This window comes from Podarcis tiliguerta, assembly GCF_965153285.1.
Source record: "Podarcis tiliguerta genome assembly, chromosome: 11".
Taxonomy (NCBI): domain Eukaryota; kingdom Metazoa; phylum Chordata; class Lepidosauria; order Squamata; family Lacertidae; genus Podarcis; species Podarcis tiliguerta.
In genome coordinates, this window is record NC_139544.1 from 56,967,719 (window position 1) to 56,983,113 (window position 15,395).

At 45.1% G+C, this 15,395-nt stretch overlaps 1 protein-coding gene across 2 annotated transcripts in view; it reads right to left on the bottom strand.

The window, feature by feature from the left end:
* Window positions 1–3,296: 3,296 nt before the first annotated feature.
* Window positions 3,297–15,395, bottom strand: part of PIK3C3 (phosphatidylinositol 3-kinase catalytic subunit type 3) — a 127,346-nt gene continuing 115,247 nt past the window's right edge. For both annotated transcript variants that reach the window (XM_083402763.1, XM_083402762.1), the window contains 2 exons: window positions 9,366–9,491; window positions 3,297–3,961 (listed from right to left, as the gene is read on the bottom strand). In XM_083402763.1, coding sequence (XP_083258889.1) covers window positions 3,947–3,961; window positions 9,366–9,491 — 141 coding nt within the window. In that variant the 3' untranslated portion in view covers window positions 3,297–3,946. The remainder of the gene's footprint in view (window positions 3,962–9,365; window positions 9,492–15,395) is intronic.

Sequence of the window (15,395 nt, forward strand, 5' to 3'; positions counted from 1 at the left end):
TAATGAAAGGTAAAGGTAAAGGTACCCCTGCCCGTACGGGCCAGTCTTGACAGACTCTAGGGTTGTGCGCCCATCTCACTCAAGAGGCCGGGGGCCAGCGCTGTCCGGAGACACTTCCGGGTCACGTGGCCAGCGTGACATCGCTGCTCTGGCAAGCCAGAGCCGCACACGGAAACACCGTTTACCTTCCTGCTGGTAAGCGGTCCCTATTTATCTACTTGCACCCAGGGGTGCTTTTGAACTGCTAGGTTGGCAGGCGCTGGGACCGAACAACGGGAGCGCACCCCACCGCGTGGATTCGAACCGCCGACCTTTCGATCGGCAAGCCCTAGGCGCTGAGGCTTTTACCCACAGCGCCACCCGCGTCCCAATATATTAATGAAGGAAGGTATAAAAAATGGTGGGTTCTGAAACATAATGTTTCAGGTCCAAACTCCACTGAAAATCTGGGGATGCCTCGACTGTTTCACTCCAAGATACAACCTTTCTCTTGCAGGAGGTGACATAAAAAAAGAATTGTATCTATTTATGCACAGAACAGAGAAAGTGGAGAGAGAGAAGAGCTTTTCTCCTTCTCTCCTAGCACAAGAACCCATGGAGCTGAATGTTGGACTATTCCAGAGAGAAGTATTTCTTCATGCAGTGCACAGTTAAAATGTGGAGCTTGCTCCCACAGGAGGCAGCGACGGCCAACAACCTGGGTGGTTTTGGACAAATTCATGGAGAACGAAGACTATCAATGGCTCCTAGCCATGATGGTAATGCTCTGCTTCCATGGCTGGAGGCAATAATACTTATGAATAATGAGCTACCATGTTTCCAGCCCACACACAAGGGACCACTGCACTGGAGAACAGGTCAATCACAGCAAACCAAGAAACTTGGGATAGGAAGGTGCCATTTCCTACAGCAGTGGTGGCTGACGCTGATGGGAGTCGTAGTCAAAAATATCTGGAAGAGACCAGGTTGAGGAAGGCTGCCTTAAAGGTCTGTGGGCAAGCAAGAACATGCTATAAATACAATGCACAGACCCACGCAGGACAGGCTTCCTAGTTGCCTTGGCAGCAAATTTATCCACCGTCAAGTAGGAGTAGGTGGTTTAAGTCATTGAAATGTTTCTGATAAGCCTGGAATAAAACAGTGGGCAATAATTTATCCCAATGATTGCATCTCATGTCTTTTGTCCATAGGTGTTGAAGAAATGGCTGCTGTCCAATGTCCTGAAACAGGACTTTGGTTTCTTAGCCATGCTGCTATCCGAGGTGCTGAAACTCAATTGGATCCCTTCCTGGCATTCTTCAAACCCCTTGAACCAACTGAAACGAATATCCATTGGTGTCTCTAAGTGTGATAAGCTGGCTATTTTGGTTAGCAAGATTGCCTTGTTCTCAGAAAACCATTCAGTATTTCTGTCTGGGTTTTTATAGTTGGGGGAGAAAGCCTCTCTTGCAATTAAAATCTCTTCAGAAGCCTCTGCAGTGGCGGCGGCTGCTGAAAGCAGCAATATTGCTATATATAGCCCAGGAGAACAATCTAATTTTACAGTTTCCACTTCCACCCAAAGGCAACATGTTTCCAGCACTGGAGAAAATAAAGATGGCACAAAGGTGACACTTGGATAAGAGGGGCGGAGGGAGTTGACAATAGAACTATTACATTAAAAAACCCTAAAACCCACCCCAAAATATTTTGGCTTGGTATGGAACATTTTTCAAAAAAATACGGTGCTCTGCAAATTGAAGCCTCACAGTAGGTTTCCTAACCCATATTGTCCAGTTCATTTAATCCCATGGTTTAGTAAGATTATAGAATCATAGAGTTGGAAGAGACCACAAGGGCCATCGAGTCCAACCCCCTGCCAAGCAGGAACCACCATCAGAGCACTCCTGACATATGGTTGTCAAGCCTCTGCTTAAAGACCTCCAAAGAAGGAGACTCCACCACACTCCTTGGCAGCAAATTCCACTGTCGAACAGCTCTTACTGTCAGGAAGTTCTTCCTAATGTTTAGCTGGAATCTTCTTTCTTGTAGTTTGGATCCATTGTTCCGTGTCCGCTTCTCTGGAGCAGCAGAAAACAACCTTTCTCCCTCCTCTATGTGACATCCTTTTATATATTTGAACATGGCTATTACATCACCCCTTAACCTCCTCTTCTCCAGGCTAAACATGCCCAGCTCCCTTAGCCGTTCCTCATAAGGCATCGTTTCCAGGCCTTTGACCATTTTGGTTGCCCTCTTCTGGACACGTTCCAGTTTGTCAGTGTCCTTCTTGAACTGTGGTGCCCAGAACTGGACACAGATTATGATGCTGGGTTTCTCTGCCTCAGCTACTGTAGGAGGCTGCATTGTATCAAGTCTGTCTGTGGGTACATCTAGCTCAGAACTGTCAGCACTGACTGGCAGCATCTCTCCAGAATTTCAGACAGAGTTCTCTCTCCCAGTCCTAACTGGCGATGCCAAGGGTTGAACCTGGCAGCTTCTGCATGTAAATCAAATGCCCTGCCACTGAGAAAAAGCTCATCTCTAACATAGTAAGGAAAGGTAAAGGGACCCCTGAACATTAGGTCCAGTCATGACCAACTCTGGGGTTGCGGCGCGCATCTCGCTTTATTGGCCGAGGGAGCCGGCGTACAGCTTCTGGGTCATGTGGCCAGCAGGACTAAGCCGCTTCTGGCGAACCAGAGCAGCGCACGAAAATGCCGTTTACCTTCCCACCGGAGAGGTACCTATTTATCTACTTGCGCTTTTGATGTGCTTTCAAACTGCTAGGTTGGCAGGAGCAGGGACCAAGCAACAGGAGCTCACCCCGTCGCGGGGATTTGAACTGCTGACCTTCTAATCGGCAAGTCCTAGGCTCTGTGGTTTAACCCACAGCACCATCCACGTCCCTAACATAGTAGAGAAGCAAAATGTTCACTGTAAGGCTGGCTTACAGTAAGCCTGGCTTGGCTGTATTCAGAGTAGGCCCATTGAAATAAATGGACAGTAACGTAATTGCAGTGGGCCTAGTCTGGACAGAACTTCATTGGATACAACCTATTGACCGCATAATATACTCTGCTGGAAATATGAAATAAATCAACATTTTCTGTCATATGTTTTGCAACAGAGAGCACATGTATACTGACAAATAAGCATGGAAAAGATACAGGGATTTTTTACAACGTGGCAACGTTCAGCTGTAAGATAGGATGGTGTAAATATTTTTCCATCTGGAATAGAGATCATCAGGAAATTTAAGAATTTCCACCCAAGAGCTGAGTAAGACAAAGGAGGAGTCTTAAAATAAAGAGAACTTTGCATCAAAAGAAATTTATTAGTTTTGGAATATTTAGTCAATGTACATTATTCTTTATTGAGAGAATGAAATCATTGAATCTCTCTATCTTTAAGGGCTTTTTAAGACCATCAGTGATATTTAGCTTTTTTTTCATTGTGGGTGGGCTCTTGCTGACACTTTGGAAGACAGCTGTCACCAAAAGAAAGAAGCACACAGCTGCTTATTCCTAATGACAATTTGGACAAGTCCTATCAGTGAACCCCAAACTTCAGTTCCCAAGTCCACAAACAGCTTTGACAATACTGTACTTTTCTTTCCATTCATTAAAATGGACATTTCGTAACACGTGCTCCTATAGACACCAGGCAAGTTAAGCGCAGTAGTAAGCTTCAGTTTCTGATTCCAACATCAGGTGTAGAGAAACACTTAGAAGGCCATGACACATTCTTCTTTTCATAGTATTTGCATTTGGAGGGCTGCTGCTCTCTTTTCGAAACTTCGTGGCGGAAATGTCTAGGCACCAAAACACATTCTTGAACTTGTCTTAATGGAAACCCAGACGAGGCAAACTATCTGAGCTGCTAAAATGTTCAGTACACTCTGTTGGGTACCATCTTGAACAGCTTAACACACAGCCATGTGGTTTCCTCCAGAAGCTGATGGGGCTCATTTTCTCCAGTACTAAATAAGAGAGGGAAAGAGAGAAAAGAAATCAAACATAAAGTAAGGCATCAATTTGGCTTGGATGTTGTAGGTGCGGACTGAGACTCCTCTGGTTCCGAGTCCGAGCCCGAGTCCCAGGCCATCACAGCGTTGACATGAAGAGCCTGCTGGATCAGGCTAATGGCCCAGCATCCTGTTCTCACAGCGGCCAACCAGATGCCCCAATGTAAAGACTGAGAGCAGGACCTGAGCAAAAGAGTACCCTCTCCTCCTGTGGTTTCCAGCAACTGGTATTGCTGCCTCCAACTCGAGAGGCAGAGCATAGAGCTGATTAGAATCACAGAATTGCAGAGTTGGAAGGAACCACAAGGATCATCTGGTCCAGCCTTTCTCAACCTGTGGGTCCCCAGATGTTGAACTACAACTCCCATCACCCCTAGCTAGCAAGGGCAGAGCTCAGGGATGATGAGAGTTGTATTCCAACAACATCTGGGGACCCACAGGTGGAGAACCGCTGAATTCGAGTCCAACTCCCTGCAGTACAGGAATACTTTGCCCAAAGTGGGGCTTGAACCCATGACCTCAAGATTAAGAGTTTCCTGCTCTACTGATTGAGCTATTCCTCATCAATCAGGAGTTGTGCAGATGCTGATTTACACCCTTGTCTGTTTTGCTCTCTTTTCTACAAAACTGTAATAAAGGAATTTCACATTCTAAGTTGGACACATGGCAATTCCCCCAACTCTCCACCCTCAGTTTTAACCATTCAAAGCACATACCTCCCCAGCACAACTTCCGTCTGATACCTGCATACAACAACTATATTTTGCAAAGGAACATGTTAAGATCTTTCGTATCTTTTGTCTGACACCTGCATACAGCAACTGCATACAACAGCTATATTTGCAAAGGCATATGTGGAACATTACAAAGAAAAAGTTCATTTCCTGCAAGCACTGCTTCTCAAAGTTGTCGCGTCTGACACTTGGTTCCGTAAAGACCTACGTGGAACACGAAAAAGCTTAGAATCATAGAATCATAGAATCATAGAGTTGGAAGAGACCACAAGGGCCATCGAGTCCAACCCCCTGCCAAGCAGGAAACACCATCAGAGCACTCCTGACATATGGTTGTCAAGCCTCTGCTTAAAGACCTCCAAAGAAGGAGACTCCACCACACTCCTTGGCAGCAAATTCCACTGTCGAACAGCTCTTACTGTCAGGAAGTTCTTCCTAATATTTAGGTGGCATCTTCTTTCTTGTACTTTGGATCCATTGCTCCGTGTCCGCTTCTCTGGAGCAGCAGAAAACAACCTTTCTCCCTCCTCTATGTGACATCCTTTTATATATTTGATATATATTTCTATTTGAACATTATGTATATAAGAACTGATCTATTTGTATTTCCTGTTCAAAATGTTGGTCTTTAATTGCGTCTACTTAATTTGATAATGTGAAAAGAGGTATGTTTATATGATGTATAAAGAATTCATATGGTTAAACATAGCCAGTTATGTTGTGGGTGTTATTATTATCCCCAGCACAACATGCAGGCCAGAGTACCAATCACAAACTTTCAAACTTTGTTGCAGCTGGAGTGCATCTCCCTGCTTTTTAAAAAGGCTGCATTATCTTGCAGACGGGCTTCCAATGAGAAAACGTCAATGGATGGTCATACTGTGGCACTGAGGCCACGTGGAACTTGATGCTTTCCAGTTAATTAAACTCGATACCCATCAGTAATAATATATATTTACTTCTGCAAAATAAAATAAAAAATAAAGAGCCTCGTAAAATGTGGTGATCTGGAATAATAGCTGGGGCTGCTGGTTCCGCCGGTTGAGATAAGAGGCTTTAATAATGTCAGCGGCTACAGAAGCCCATTGTATTTCAACAGCGTCACACGCCAATTTGCGCAGGATTTAAAGCAGCAATTATTTTTGCCCCTAATTAATAGATGTCCTGGAGAAAACCATGAGAAGCATATCCAGTCCCAAGAATAAACAACTGAAGTACAGCAAACTTCTGCTACATCCTCTTTTCTCGAAAGATGAACACAGTTGACTAGTTGTCTTCATCATCCTGCTGCCCTTTGTATGTCTTGGACTACAAACTCTCCCACCATCAAGTCATCTTCAAGCTCAGCCTCACCTACAGCACATTACAATAAATCAATCTGGAAGTTTCCAGAGCATGGAGTACAGAGGAAAAGTCACTTCTGTCCAAAAGGGGATCTAAGTGGTGAATCACCCAGGGGTGGTAGAAAGCTCTCCTAGACACTGAGGCCATCTGAGCCTCCACTGACAAGTGATGATTCCAGGAGCAATAGCTTGGATGCAAGTGATGCTGGAGATCTGATGCTTTAAAAGCACCACCAACAAAACAGCAGCAGCAGCAGCAACCACCACAACAGAAGGAAGTTGAAGATCTCATGGACTAGCAAAGCACAGCCTAAGAAAAAATTCAATTGCACCGTAACAGAATGCTCTTGCGGTTGTAAAACTCCTGGCAAAAGGAAGGAGGGAAACGTTATGAATGAATGAGCCTGACTGGAAACATAAAACATGAAGAAAAACAAAAATGGATGACCAAGATCAAATCTGTAACCTCTTGATTTATTAGCCCAACCTGGAAAGAACATTAATGCGCTGCTGGCACAAGAACTCTTGAGAAATGAGAACCCATCACAAAAGAATCTGCTACCTTCCACCCACCAACCCTTGGGGAGGGAAAATGGAGAGGACTGTGGGTCGCCTTTTTCTTTTGACCATTAGGATCTAATCCATGGTCTTTGGTGTGCCAATGTCATTTTTAAAAGGGGGGAAACAGGGCAGCACTTCATATCAATAATGTGCATATCCAGTTACTGCAGTTGTGTGTTTACATCACAGTGTCCGGGATACAAGTTGTTTGAAGACTAACAACAGGAAAAAGCTCTCACGCTGCACTTAAGGTCTGCCTGGAAGTCTCTGGTTGGGCATTGCTGGAAATGAGATGCTGGTATAGAGGAACTTTTGGTCTGATTCAGCAGGGCTCTTTAGGTGTTGTTGTTCTGGTCCAAGATTCCTGCCATGGACTGAGATATGGAAGGCTAAGTGACCAGGACTGCACATTCAGATGAAAGCTTCCTATGCTGTCGTGTGCCAGGGTCTCAAGGGACCCTGAAGGAAAGGCAGGTTCTTTCTCCTCTTAGGGGGTCTCCATCTGGAACTTGAGGATCAGGAAGCACTCAAATTTATAAGGTGAGCCAGGTTGGGCGACCCAGTACGAGCTCTGGAGGCACCAAATTCCAGCTCAGACAGCTCAGAGTCTGAACATGACAGCCCTGGGCTAGGAATCCTAGCACTTCTGAGCTAGAATCCCCAAAGGAACCAGGGGCTTCAGGGTTTCCAGTTCCTTGCTCATCACATGGGGGTGTGTCTTTAAGGCTCCCCATTACGCAGCTGAGGGACACATGTCATATTGAACCTGGGATGGGTAGGCAGGATCAAAAGGTAGAAAAAATGCCTTTGGGGGCAAGGTGCCTTCAGAACATGCAATCAGCTCCTAGTGACCTGTCCAGGGTCCTGAAAGCTGGGTACCGCATGCCCTCCTCTATTTGTGCTCCAGATCAGAGATTCCTTCCAGCCCTGCTGGTTCCTCCTCATCTTGTTTGCTATGCCCTCTGCCTCCCCTGGGTGGCTCTGCTTTCTTGTGACTTGACATTCTCATCTGTATAGCCAGTTGACAGAGACAGAGTGTTCTATTCTGGCTACGCCACATGCTTCTCCTGGACAGGAAGAAATCAGACGCAATGAAAACAGCATGCTTGGTTCCTCTGCCACAGACCTGCTGGGATGTGCAGTGAGTTACAATTCAAAATCTGACTCGGGTGCCGAAGAATCAATTGTCCCAAGGTCTTGCTAAGCCAGGAGACCTTCACAAAGAGTTCTGTTGCCACTGTGAATGCAGGCAGACTGGATTTCTGTAGCTTGGCAAGGGGGCAGTGGAGACCACAGGGCCTCTTAAATATAGAATCATAGAGTTGGAAGGGAACCCCAAGGATCATGCACCGTATTTTTCGCTCTATAAGACGCACCAGACCATAAGATGCACCTAGTTTTTGGAGGAGGAAAACAAGAAAAAAAATATTCTGAATCCCAGAAGCCAGAACAGCAAGAGGGATCTGGCTTCTGGGATAGCCTCTTGCTGTTCTGGCTTCTGGGATAGCCACGCAAAGCCTCTTCAGGGCAGTGGGATGAAGGCTCCCCCTGCCCGTAAGAGGCTGTGTGGGGCTAAGCCAGAAGCCCTATTGCTGTCCTGGTTTATGGGATGTTGTTTAGTCGTGTCCGACTCTTCGTGACTCCATGGACCATAGCACGCCAGGCACTTCTGTCTTCCACTGCCTCCCGCAGTTTGGTCAGACTCATGTTTGTAGCTTCGAGAACACTGTCCAACCATCTCGTCCTCTGTCGTCCCCTTCTTCTTGTGCCCTCAATCTTTCCCAAGATCAGGGTCTTTTCCAGGGAGTCATCTCTTCTCATGAGGTGGCCAAAGTCTTGGAGCCTCAGCTTCAGGATCTGTCCTTCCAGTGAGCACTCAGGGCTAATTTCCTTAAGAATGGATGCTTTTGATCTTCTTGCAGTCCATGGGACTCTCAAGAGTCTCCTCCAGCACCATAATTCAAAAGCATCAATTCTTCGGCGATCAGCCTTCTTTATGGTCCAGCTCTCACTTCCATACATCACTACTGGGAAAACCATGGCTTTAACGATAGCCGTGTGAAATCTCTTCCAGGCAGCGGGAGGAAGGCTCCCCCAAGAGCCGTGCTCCCTTTAAAGAGCACACATGCTCCACGGGGCTCTTTAAAGGGAGCGCTGAGCAGAGCCTCCCGCCTGCATTCGCTCCATAAGATGCACACATATTTCCTCTTACTTTTTAGGAGGGGAAAAGTGTGTCTTATAGAGTGAAAAATACGGTACTACAACCCCCTGCAATTTAGGAATATGAAGCTACTTCATACAGGGACCGAACCTGCAACCTTGGCGTTATCAGCACCATGGTCTAACCAATTGAGCTATCCTCTGAAGTGATCTGCTTCCCAAGCTACTGTTTTGCTTTTTAGATGGTTGTGTTTAGATGAGTGAGAGTGTGCATGTTTGTGAGTGTGTGTGTGTGTGATTTGACGGTCTCAACCAAATCAGCTTGAGTGTCTCTGGTGATAAAGAACTAAGATTATTCAGGGCAGACAGGGAACTGCATTTTCAAATTTATACACCGTATGATTGACTTATGGAATTCACTGTTAGAATGGGTGATTCTGTAAGGTATCTGGACAGGGTTGTTTTTTTGTAAAAAGGAAGGAAATAAATTCAGCGAGGAGCGACCTACTGGCAGCTACTACCTAAAAAAGAAAGACTTTGGGGCTCTTCTAATGTTCTTACCTGAGCAAACTTGTGGATCTGCTCCACCATTGCAGCAAAGAGAGCATGGACACTTTCATCTATGAGGCTCTGCATGTAGTGAACAGCCTCCTCGTCAGAGAGATCCAGGCGGAACTTATCTTGCACCTTGGAAGGAAAGAAGAGAACAGGAGAATTTTAAAAAAGGAATGTGATTTTGTACGCTGCAGATACCATCTCTTTGCTGTGTCCCTTTGTTGTTAGGAGGAGGTTTTCAAAGTACAAAATCCTACTCCAAAATCCCACACACCCCCTAGACGTAATAAAAAAACAAAACAATGGGAGGATGTCATAGGCTATGAAATTAACCCCACTCAGTGGACCAGAAAGTGGTCTAAACCTGTGATGGCTTATGTATGCTCTTTGCAATAACGACCCTCTGCTCACTCAAAGAGATATTTACAGTTCTTTCTTTTACATATGTACAAGCAGCACATTACAATCATGCATCCGAATCATCCGGTTCAGATTCAGGGAGTGGTCTTCTCCGGCTTCTCCTCCAACAGAAAAGGCGGGGAAGTTTCATGGTACATCTCTGATCTTTTCGTTTTAACTCTCTCCTTCCTGAGCAGATGGCACAGGTACAGGCTCTCCGTCTGTTCCTGAACTTCCTGTGCGGTGCTGGGGCTCTGCTTCAGCATCGGAGAGCCTTCCTGACTCCTGGCTCTCTCCCTCTTACCCATCCGTCACTCCCTCTGATTGTTCCAGCGCCTCAAAGGTGTTCCCTGGCAGCCCTGTGACAAAACTTCCCTTTAAATCCATATCAGCAAAAAGGGAAGAACTCGCTCTGAAACTCATTTACAGATGGTACCCAATACCAAGGAAACTAGCTGAAGGTACATTCTTTCACCTTTGGTGGACATGCCCAAGGATTAAGACTTTCTGGGAGATGATATATAATGAAATGAAAAAGGTATTCAAATATACCTTCCTGAAGAAACCAGAGGCCTTTCTCCTGGGCATGGTCGGCCGATTGGTGCCAAAGAAGGATAGAACTTTTTTTATGTATGCAACAACAGCAGCAAGAATACTCATCGCGAAGTATTGGAAGACACAAGATTTACCCACCCGGGAAGAATGGCAGATGAAGTTGATGGACTATATGGAACTGGCGGAAATGACTGGCAGAATCCGAGGGAGAAGAGTCGGTGGAAGAAGACTGGAAAAAGTTTAAAGACTATCTACAGAAATACTGTAAAATTAATGAATGTTAGAACAAAGTTGGAATGAAGTTATATGGCTTTAGTAGAAATGTTATAAGGACTTAAGAAAAAATAGATTAATAGAGTGTTAAAGGAAAAAATAAGGTTAGAATGTCTTAAGATAACTATAGGATAGAAAACAGAGGAAGATGGAAAGGAATTGCTGAAATAATTAATAGAAGTGGAGTACAAAAAGGGAGGTGTGAGGAGGTCGTTGAAATAAGTGAATGGAAGACAAGATATTGAAATTGTTTGAGTGTTTTAAATTGTTTTTGTTTTGTTTTGTTAGTTTAATGTGTTAGTGTTAGGTGTTAGTGTTATGTAGTGTTTTTGTATTGTATTGTCCATTTTTATTTCTTCTATGTAGTGTTTTAATTGTTGGAAAAGTAATAAATATTATAAAAAAAAAAAAACCACGGAAACTAGCGCTAACACACCCAGGAACCTCACCAAAATGCTGGAGAGGATGCACCTCCACAGGCACATGCATCCAAATATGGTGGGAATGCTCCCAAATCCAACTATTTTGGACAACAATCATACAAGAAATATGCAAAATAACTAAGCAAGTATTAGAAGTCAGCCCAGATCTGGCCCCACTGAACAACTTCCAAGATAATAATGCCCACTCACATCATAAAGAGCTACTCTCAGCAGCCAGAAACATCATAGCCAGATATTGGAGAGACCTGTCAGGAGTAAGCATGGACCAACGGTATCAAATGGTATTGGAAACAGCCTTACAAGAAAAGCTAACCAATAGACTGAAACTGACACGGGGACAAATAGAAGAAGACGCCTTCACCCCGGTATGGCTCCCCTTTATCACATACACAGCCCAACAAGACAACAACAAGAATCCACCAAAAGCATATGAACCAATCTGGCTAACCCGATTCAAAAACACCCACTCACACGTCAAAACAAAGTTCACCACAGCCAATCACAAACAAACAACCACACCCTAGGCCAACCCCAACCACTCTCACAACCAAAGGAACAGAAGCGAATAGTAAAGAGAACCCACACAAGCGACATTGACATAAAACCCCATACATACACTAAGGAGAACAGAAGCATCGCTACTTGACTCCACCCCCACTCAACATGGCCCCGTCCACCTCTTTCCCCCTTTTCTTCCTAATGTAACACTAATGTGGATTTAAGTTCCTTCTGCAGGGCCTGTAAGACAGAGCTATTCCGCCTGGCTTTCAATTTGAACTTAGACTGATCTTTTTATTCTCCTTCCTTCCCTCCCCTTTTTATGAAAATTACCTGCTCTGGGATCCCACAGCTAATTCTCCCCTGGTCTCCTCGCTGGCCCAAATAGGACTAATTTAGCCAGCTAGTCCTGGTGATCAACTAAAGTTTATTGGATGGATTCCCCACCCCCGTCCCCAAATTGATTTTTGAATTCTGAATTTATTGTTATTCACATTTTATACTGTATTTTATGTCATTTCAAATTTGTTGTTAGCCGCCCTGAGCCCGGTTTCTGAACCAGGAAGGGTGGGGTATAAATAAATTATTATTATTATTATTATTATTATTATTATGTCTCAACAAATGAAACTGATCTGTAGAAAATGTAACTTGAAAAAAGAGACATTGCACATACCTCTGTAAACCAAGAAATCTTTAAAAATAAGTGTGTTCTTTTTTAAAAACAAGAATGTGAAATACGCACAGGGATGCACCGCCCCCCAAAGTTGCCCCGGAAGCTGCAAGCAATGCAAATACAGCGGCTCAACTGTTTGCTGGAGCAGACTATTGCCTTGTTATATTACAGCTGAAGGAATCACAGAAGCATAGAACCTTAGAGTTGGAAGGATCATTTAGTTCAACCCTCCTGCAATACAAAAATCACAGTTAAAGAATCCCTGAGAAAAGGCCATTCACCCTCTGTTTGAAAACCTTCAAGGAAGGAATGTTCACCACCTTCCAAGGTAGTCCATTCCATCATCTAATGGCTCTTACTGCCAGGACGTTCTTCCTAACATTTAGCTGGAATCAACGTTCTCATAATTTGAATCCATGAAAGGACTGGCTGCCAGTTAGCTACCTAGCTAAATCCAAGGTCCTGGTATTAGTGTAAAGGGAGCCCTGACCACTAGGTCCAGTCGTGGCCGACTCTGGGGTTGCGGTGCTCATCTCGCTTTATTGGCCGAGGTAGCTGGCGTACAGCTTCCGGGTCATGTGGCCAGCATGACTAAGCCACTTCTGGCGAATCAGAACAGTGCACGGAAACGCTGTTTACCTTCCCGCCAGAGCGGTACATATTTATCTACTTGCACTTTGTGCTTTCGAACAGCTAGGTTGGCAGGAGCAGGGACCGAGCAATGGGAACTCACCCCGTAGTGGGGATTTGAGCCGCCGACCTTCTGATCAGCAAGCCCTAGGCTCTGTGGTTTAACCCACAGCGCCACCCTAAATGGCTTGAGACCAAGATACCTACACTATGGTTTCATTCCTTACATACCCAACCAATTGCTGCGGTCTGCTGAATATTCCATCTTATCAGAAGGTCCGTTCCACACAATGCTACTGAAACTTACTGTTACTTAACTTTTGCAACTTCCTCCCGACAACCTTATCTGCCATGTCTACTGTATTTTCAGCACAAACTGAAGACCTTCCTTCAACAAGCCTTTTGAGTGGAGATCTTCATCTGCATTAGAGTTGAAACTGATTTTACATTTGAAAGTGGTTGGTTTTTTTAAATGGTTTTAATTGTTTTTAAATACGAAATTGTGCAAGTGCTTTTATTGCAGATGCTTTTATTGTCAAAACACATCAAGGTATTTTACTGAAAGCAATTCAAAAAATGGAATTAGTGGCAGAAATACAATCTTGACAGACAACAGGCCAGGTGTATGGGCACGTGGTTTTGCACAGGCATAGGCAAACTCGGCCCTCCAGATGTTTTGGGACTACAACTCCCATCATCCCTAGCTAACAGGCCCAGTAGTCAGGGATGATGGGAATTGTAGTCTCAAAACATCTGGAGGGCCGAGTTTGCCTATGCCTGGTTTTGCATCTACACTTAATAGCTGTACAGTTTTGTGTCTTGCTGGGGAGGTTGTGGTGGCGGCTTCACTCCTAGATATCCTCCCCTCATGTAACTGGGTACAAGGCACAGGACTTACTCTACAGGGGATGAGGTACAGTGGTCAAACATTTGCTTTCATGCAGAAGGTTCCTCATCTGGGCATCTCCAGGCAGGGCTGGAAAAGACTCCTGGTCTGATATCTTGGGAGAGCTGCTGCCAATACTGAAGTGAGTTGGACCAAGGGACTGACTCAGTAGAAGGTGATTTTCCTAGGTTCCCAAGGCAAGTGGTATGGGTGAAAATGCATGCACTGGAGCTGTGAAGCTTTTTAAAAAAAATAAGAAAGTGCCTTTTGCAAAAACCCTACGGCTGTTCAGGGAAGCAGCATGGAAACAGCACATAAGAGATGACAACAGCAGTTCCACCAAAGCCATCTCTGTATGGTGGGCAAAAATTAGATTAGCGGGGATTACATTTTTCATCTGTGAATTAGTTACTACACTCATTCAGTTTCTTTCCGCTGACAGCTGGGAGGCTTAAAAAGACTGCTCTGAAAAGTGTCAATGCTGGGCTTACATGGTGCGCAAGCCAAACGCCTGAAGTCCTAAAACTACAAAAAAAGGGGAGAAAAAAGGGGGGAGGTGGAGGAACTTCCAAGTCTTCCTGATTCACCCTTGCAGGCAATGCCATGACCACTCCCTGTATGGAGGTGATGGAGGAAAAAAATATATCCATCAAGCGCTTTTCAAGGTTTTTGCATCCGTGGGCCAGATAAGTGATCAGTAAAGTAACACCGGTCCTGAAAGATCTTCATTGGCTCCCAGTACATTTCCGAGCACAATTCAAAGTGTTGGTGCTGACCTTTAAAGCCCTAAACAGCCTCAACCCAGTATACCTGAAAGAGCGTCTCCACCCCCATCGTTCAGCCCAGACACTGAGGTCCAGCGCCGAGGGCCTTCTGGTGGTTCCCTCACTGAGAGAAGCAAAGCTACAGGGAACCAGGCAGAGGGCCTTCTTGGTAGTGGTGCCTGCCCTGTGGAACGCCCTCCCAGCAGATGTCAAGGCAATAAACAACTATTTTACTTTTAAAAGACAACTGAAGGCTGCCCTGTTTAGGGAGGTTTTTAATATCTGATGCTGTATTGTTTTTAATGGGGAAACCCAGCCAGATGGGCGGAGTATAAATAATAAATTATTATTATTCTTATCAGCACCAGCTGGCCACCCAGAATCTCTTAAAGCACATGGAAGGTGGCTTCTACAGCAGGATCCCATTTTTTCAAGGAATCTAGGAGCTGGTGAGAAAGTGAAAGGGCATCTAATCCAACCTCCTGCTGAGAGTCAGGATAATTGTTCCCTGGCCCCCAACAGGTTTGACCTACACAATCCAGGTCAGGAGTCTGTTGAAGCAAGGAGACAGGGCAAAGTTCAGCCATATGGCTTCAGGAAAGGGCAATGGAAGCATTGCACCAGGCTCTCTCTATATACCTGCATTTTGAGTAGGCTTATTCACACATTGGGACCTGGGTGGCACTGTGGGTTAAACCACTGAGCCTAGGACTTGCCGATCAGAAGGTTGGCAGTTCGAATCCCCGCAACGGGGTGAGCTCCCGTTGCTTAGTCCCAGCTCCTGCCAACCTAGCAGTTCAAAAGCACGTCAAAGTGCAAGTAGATAAATAGGTACCGCTCCAGCGGGAAGGTATACGGCGTTTTTGTGTGCTGCCCTGGTTTGCCAGAAGCAGCTTAGTTATGCTGGCCACA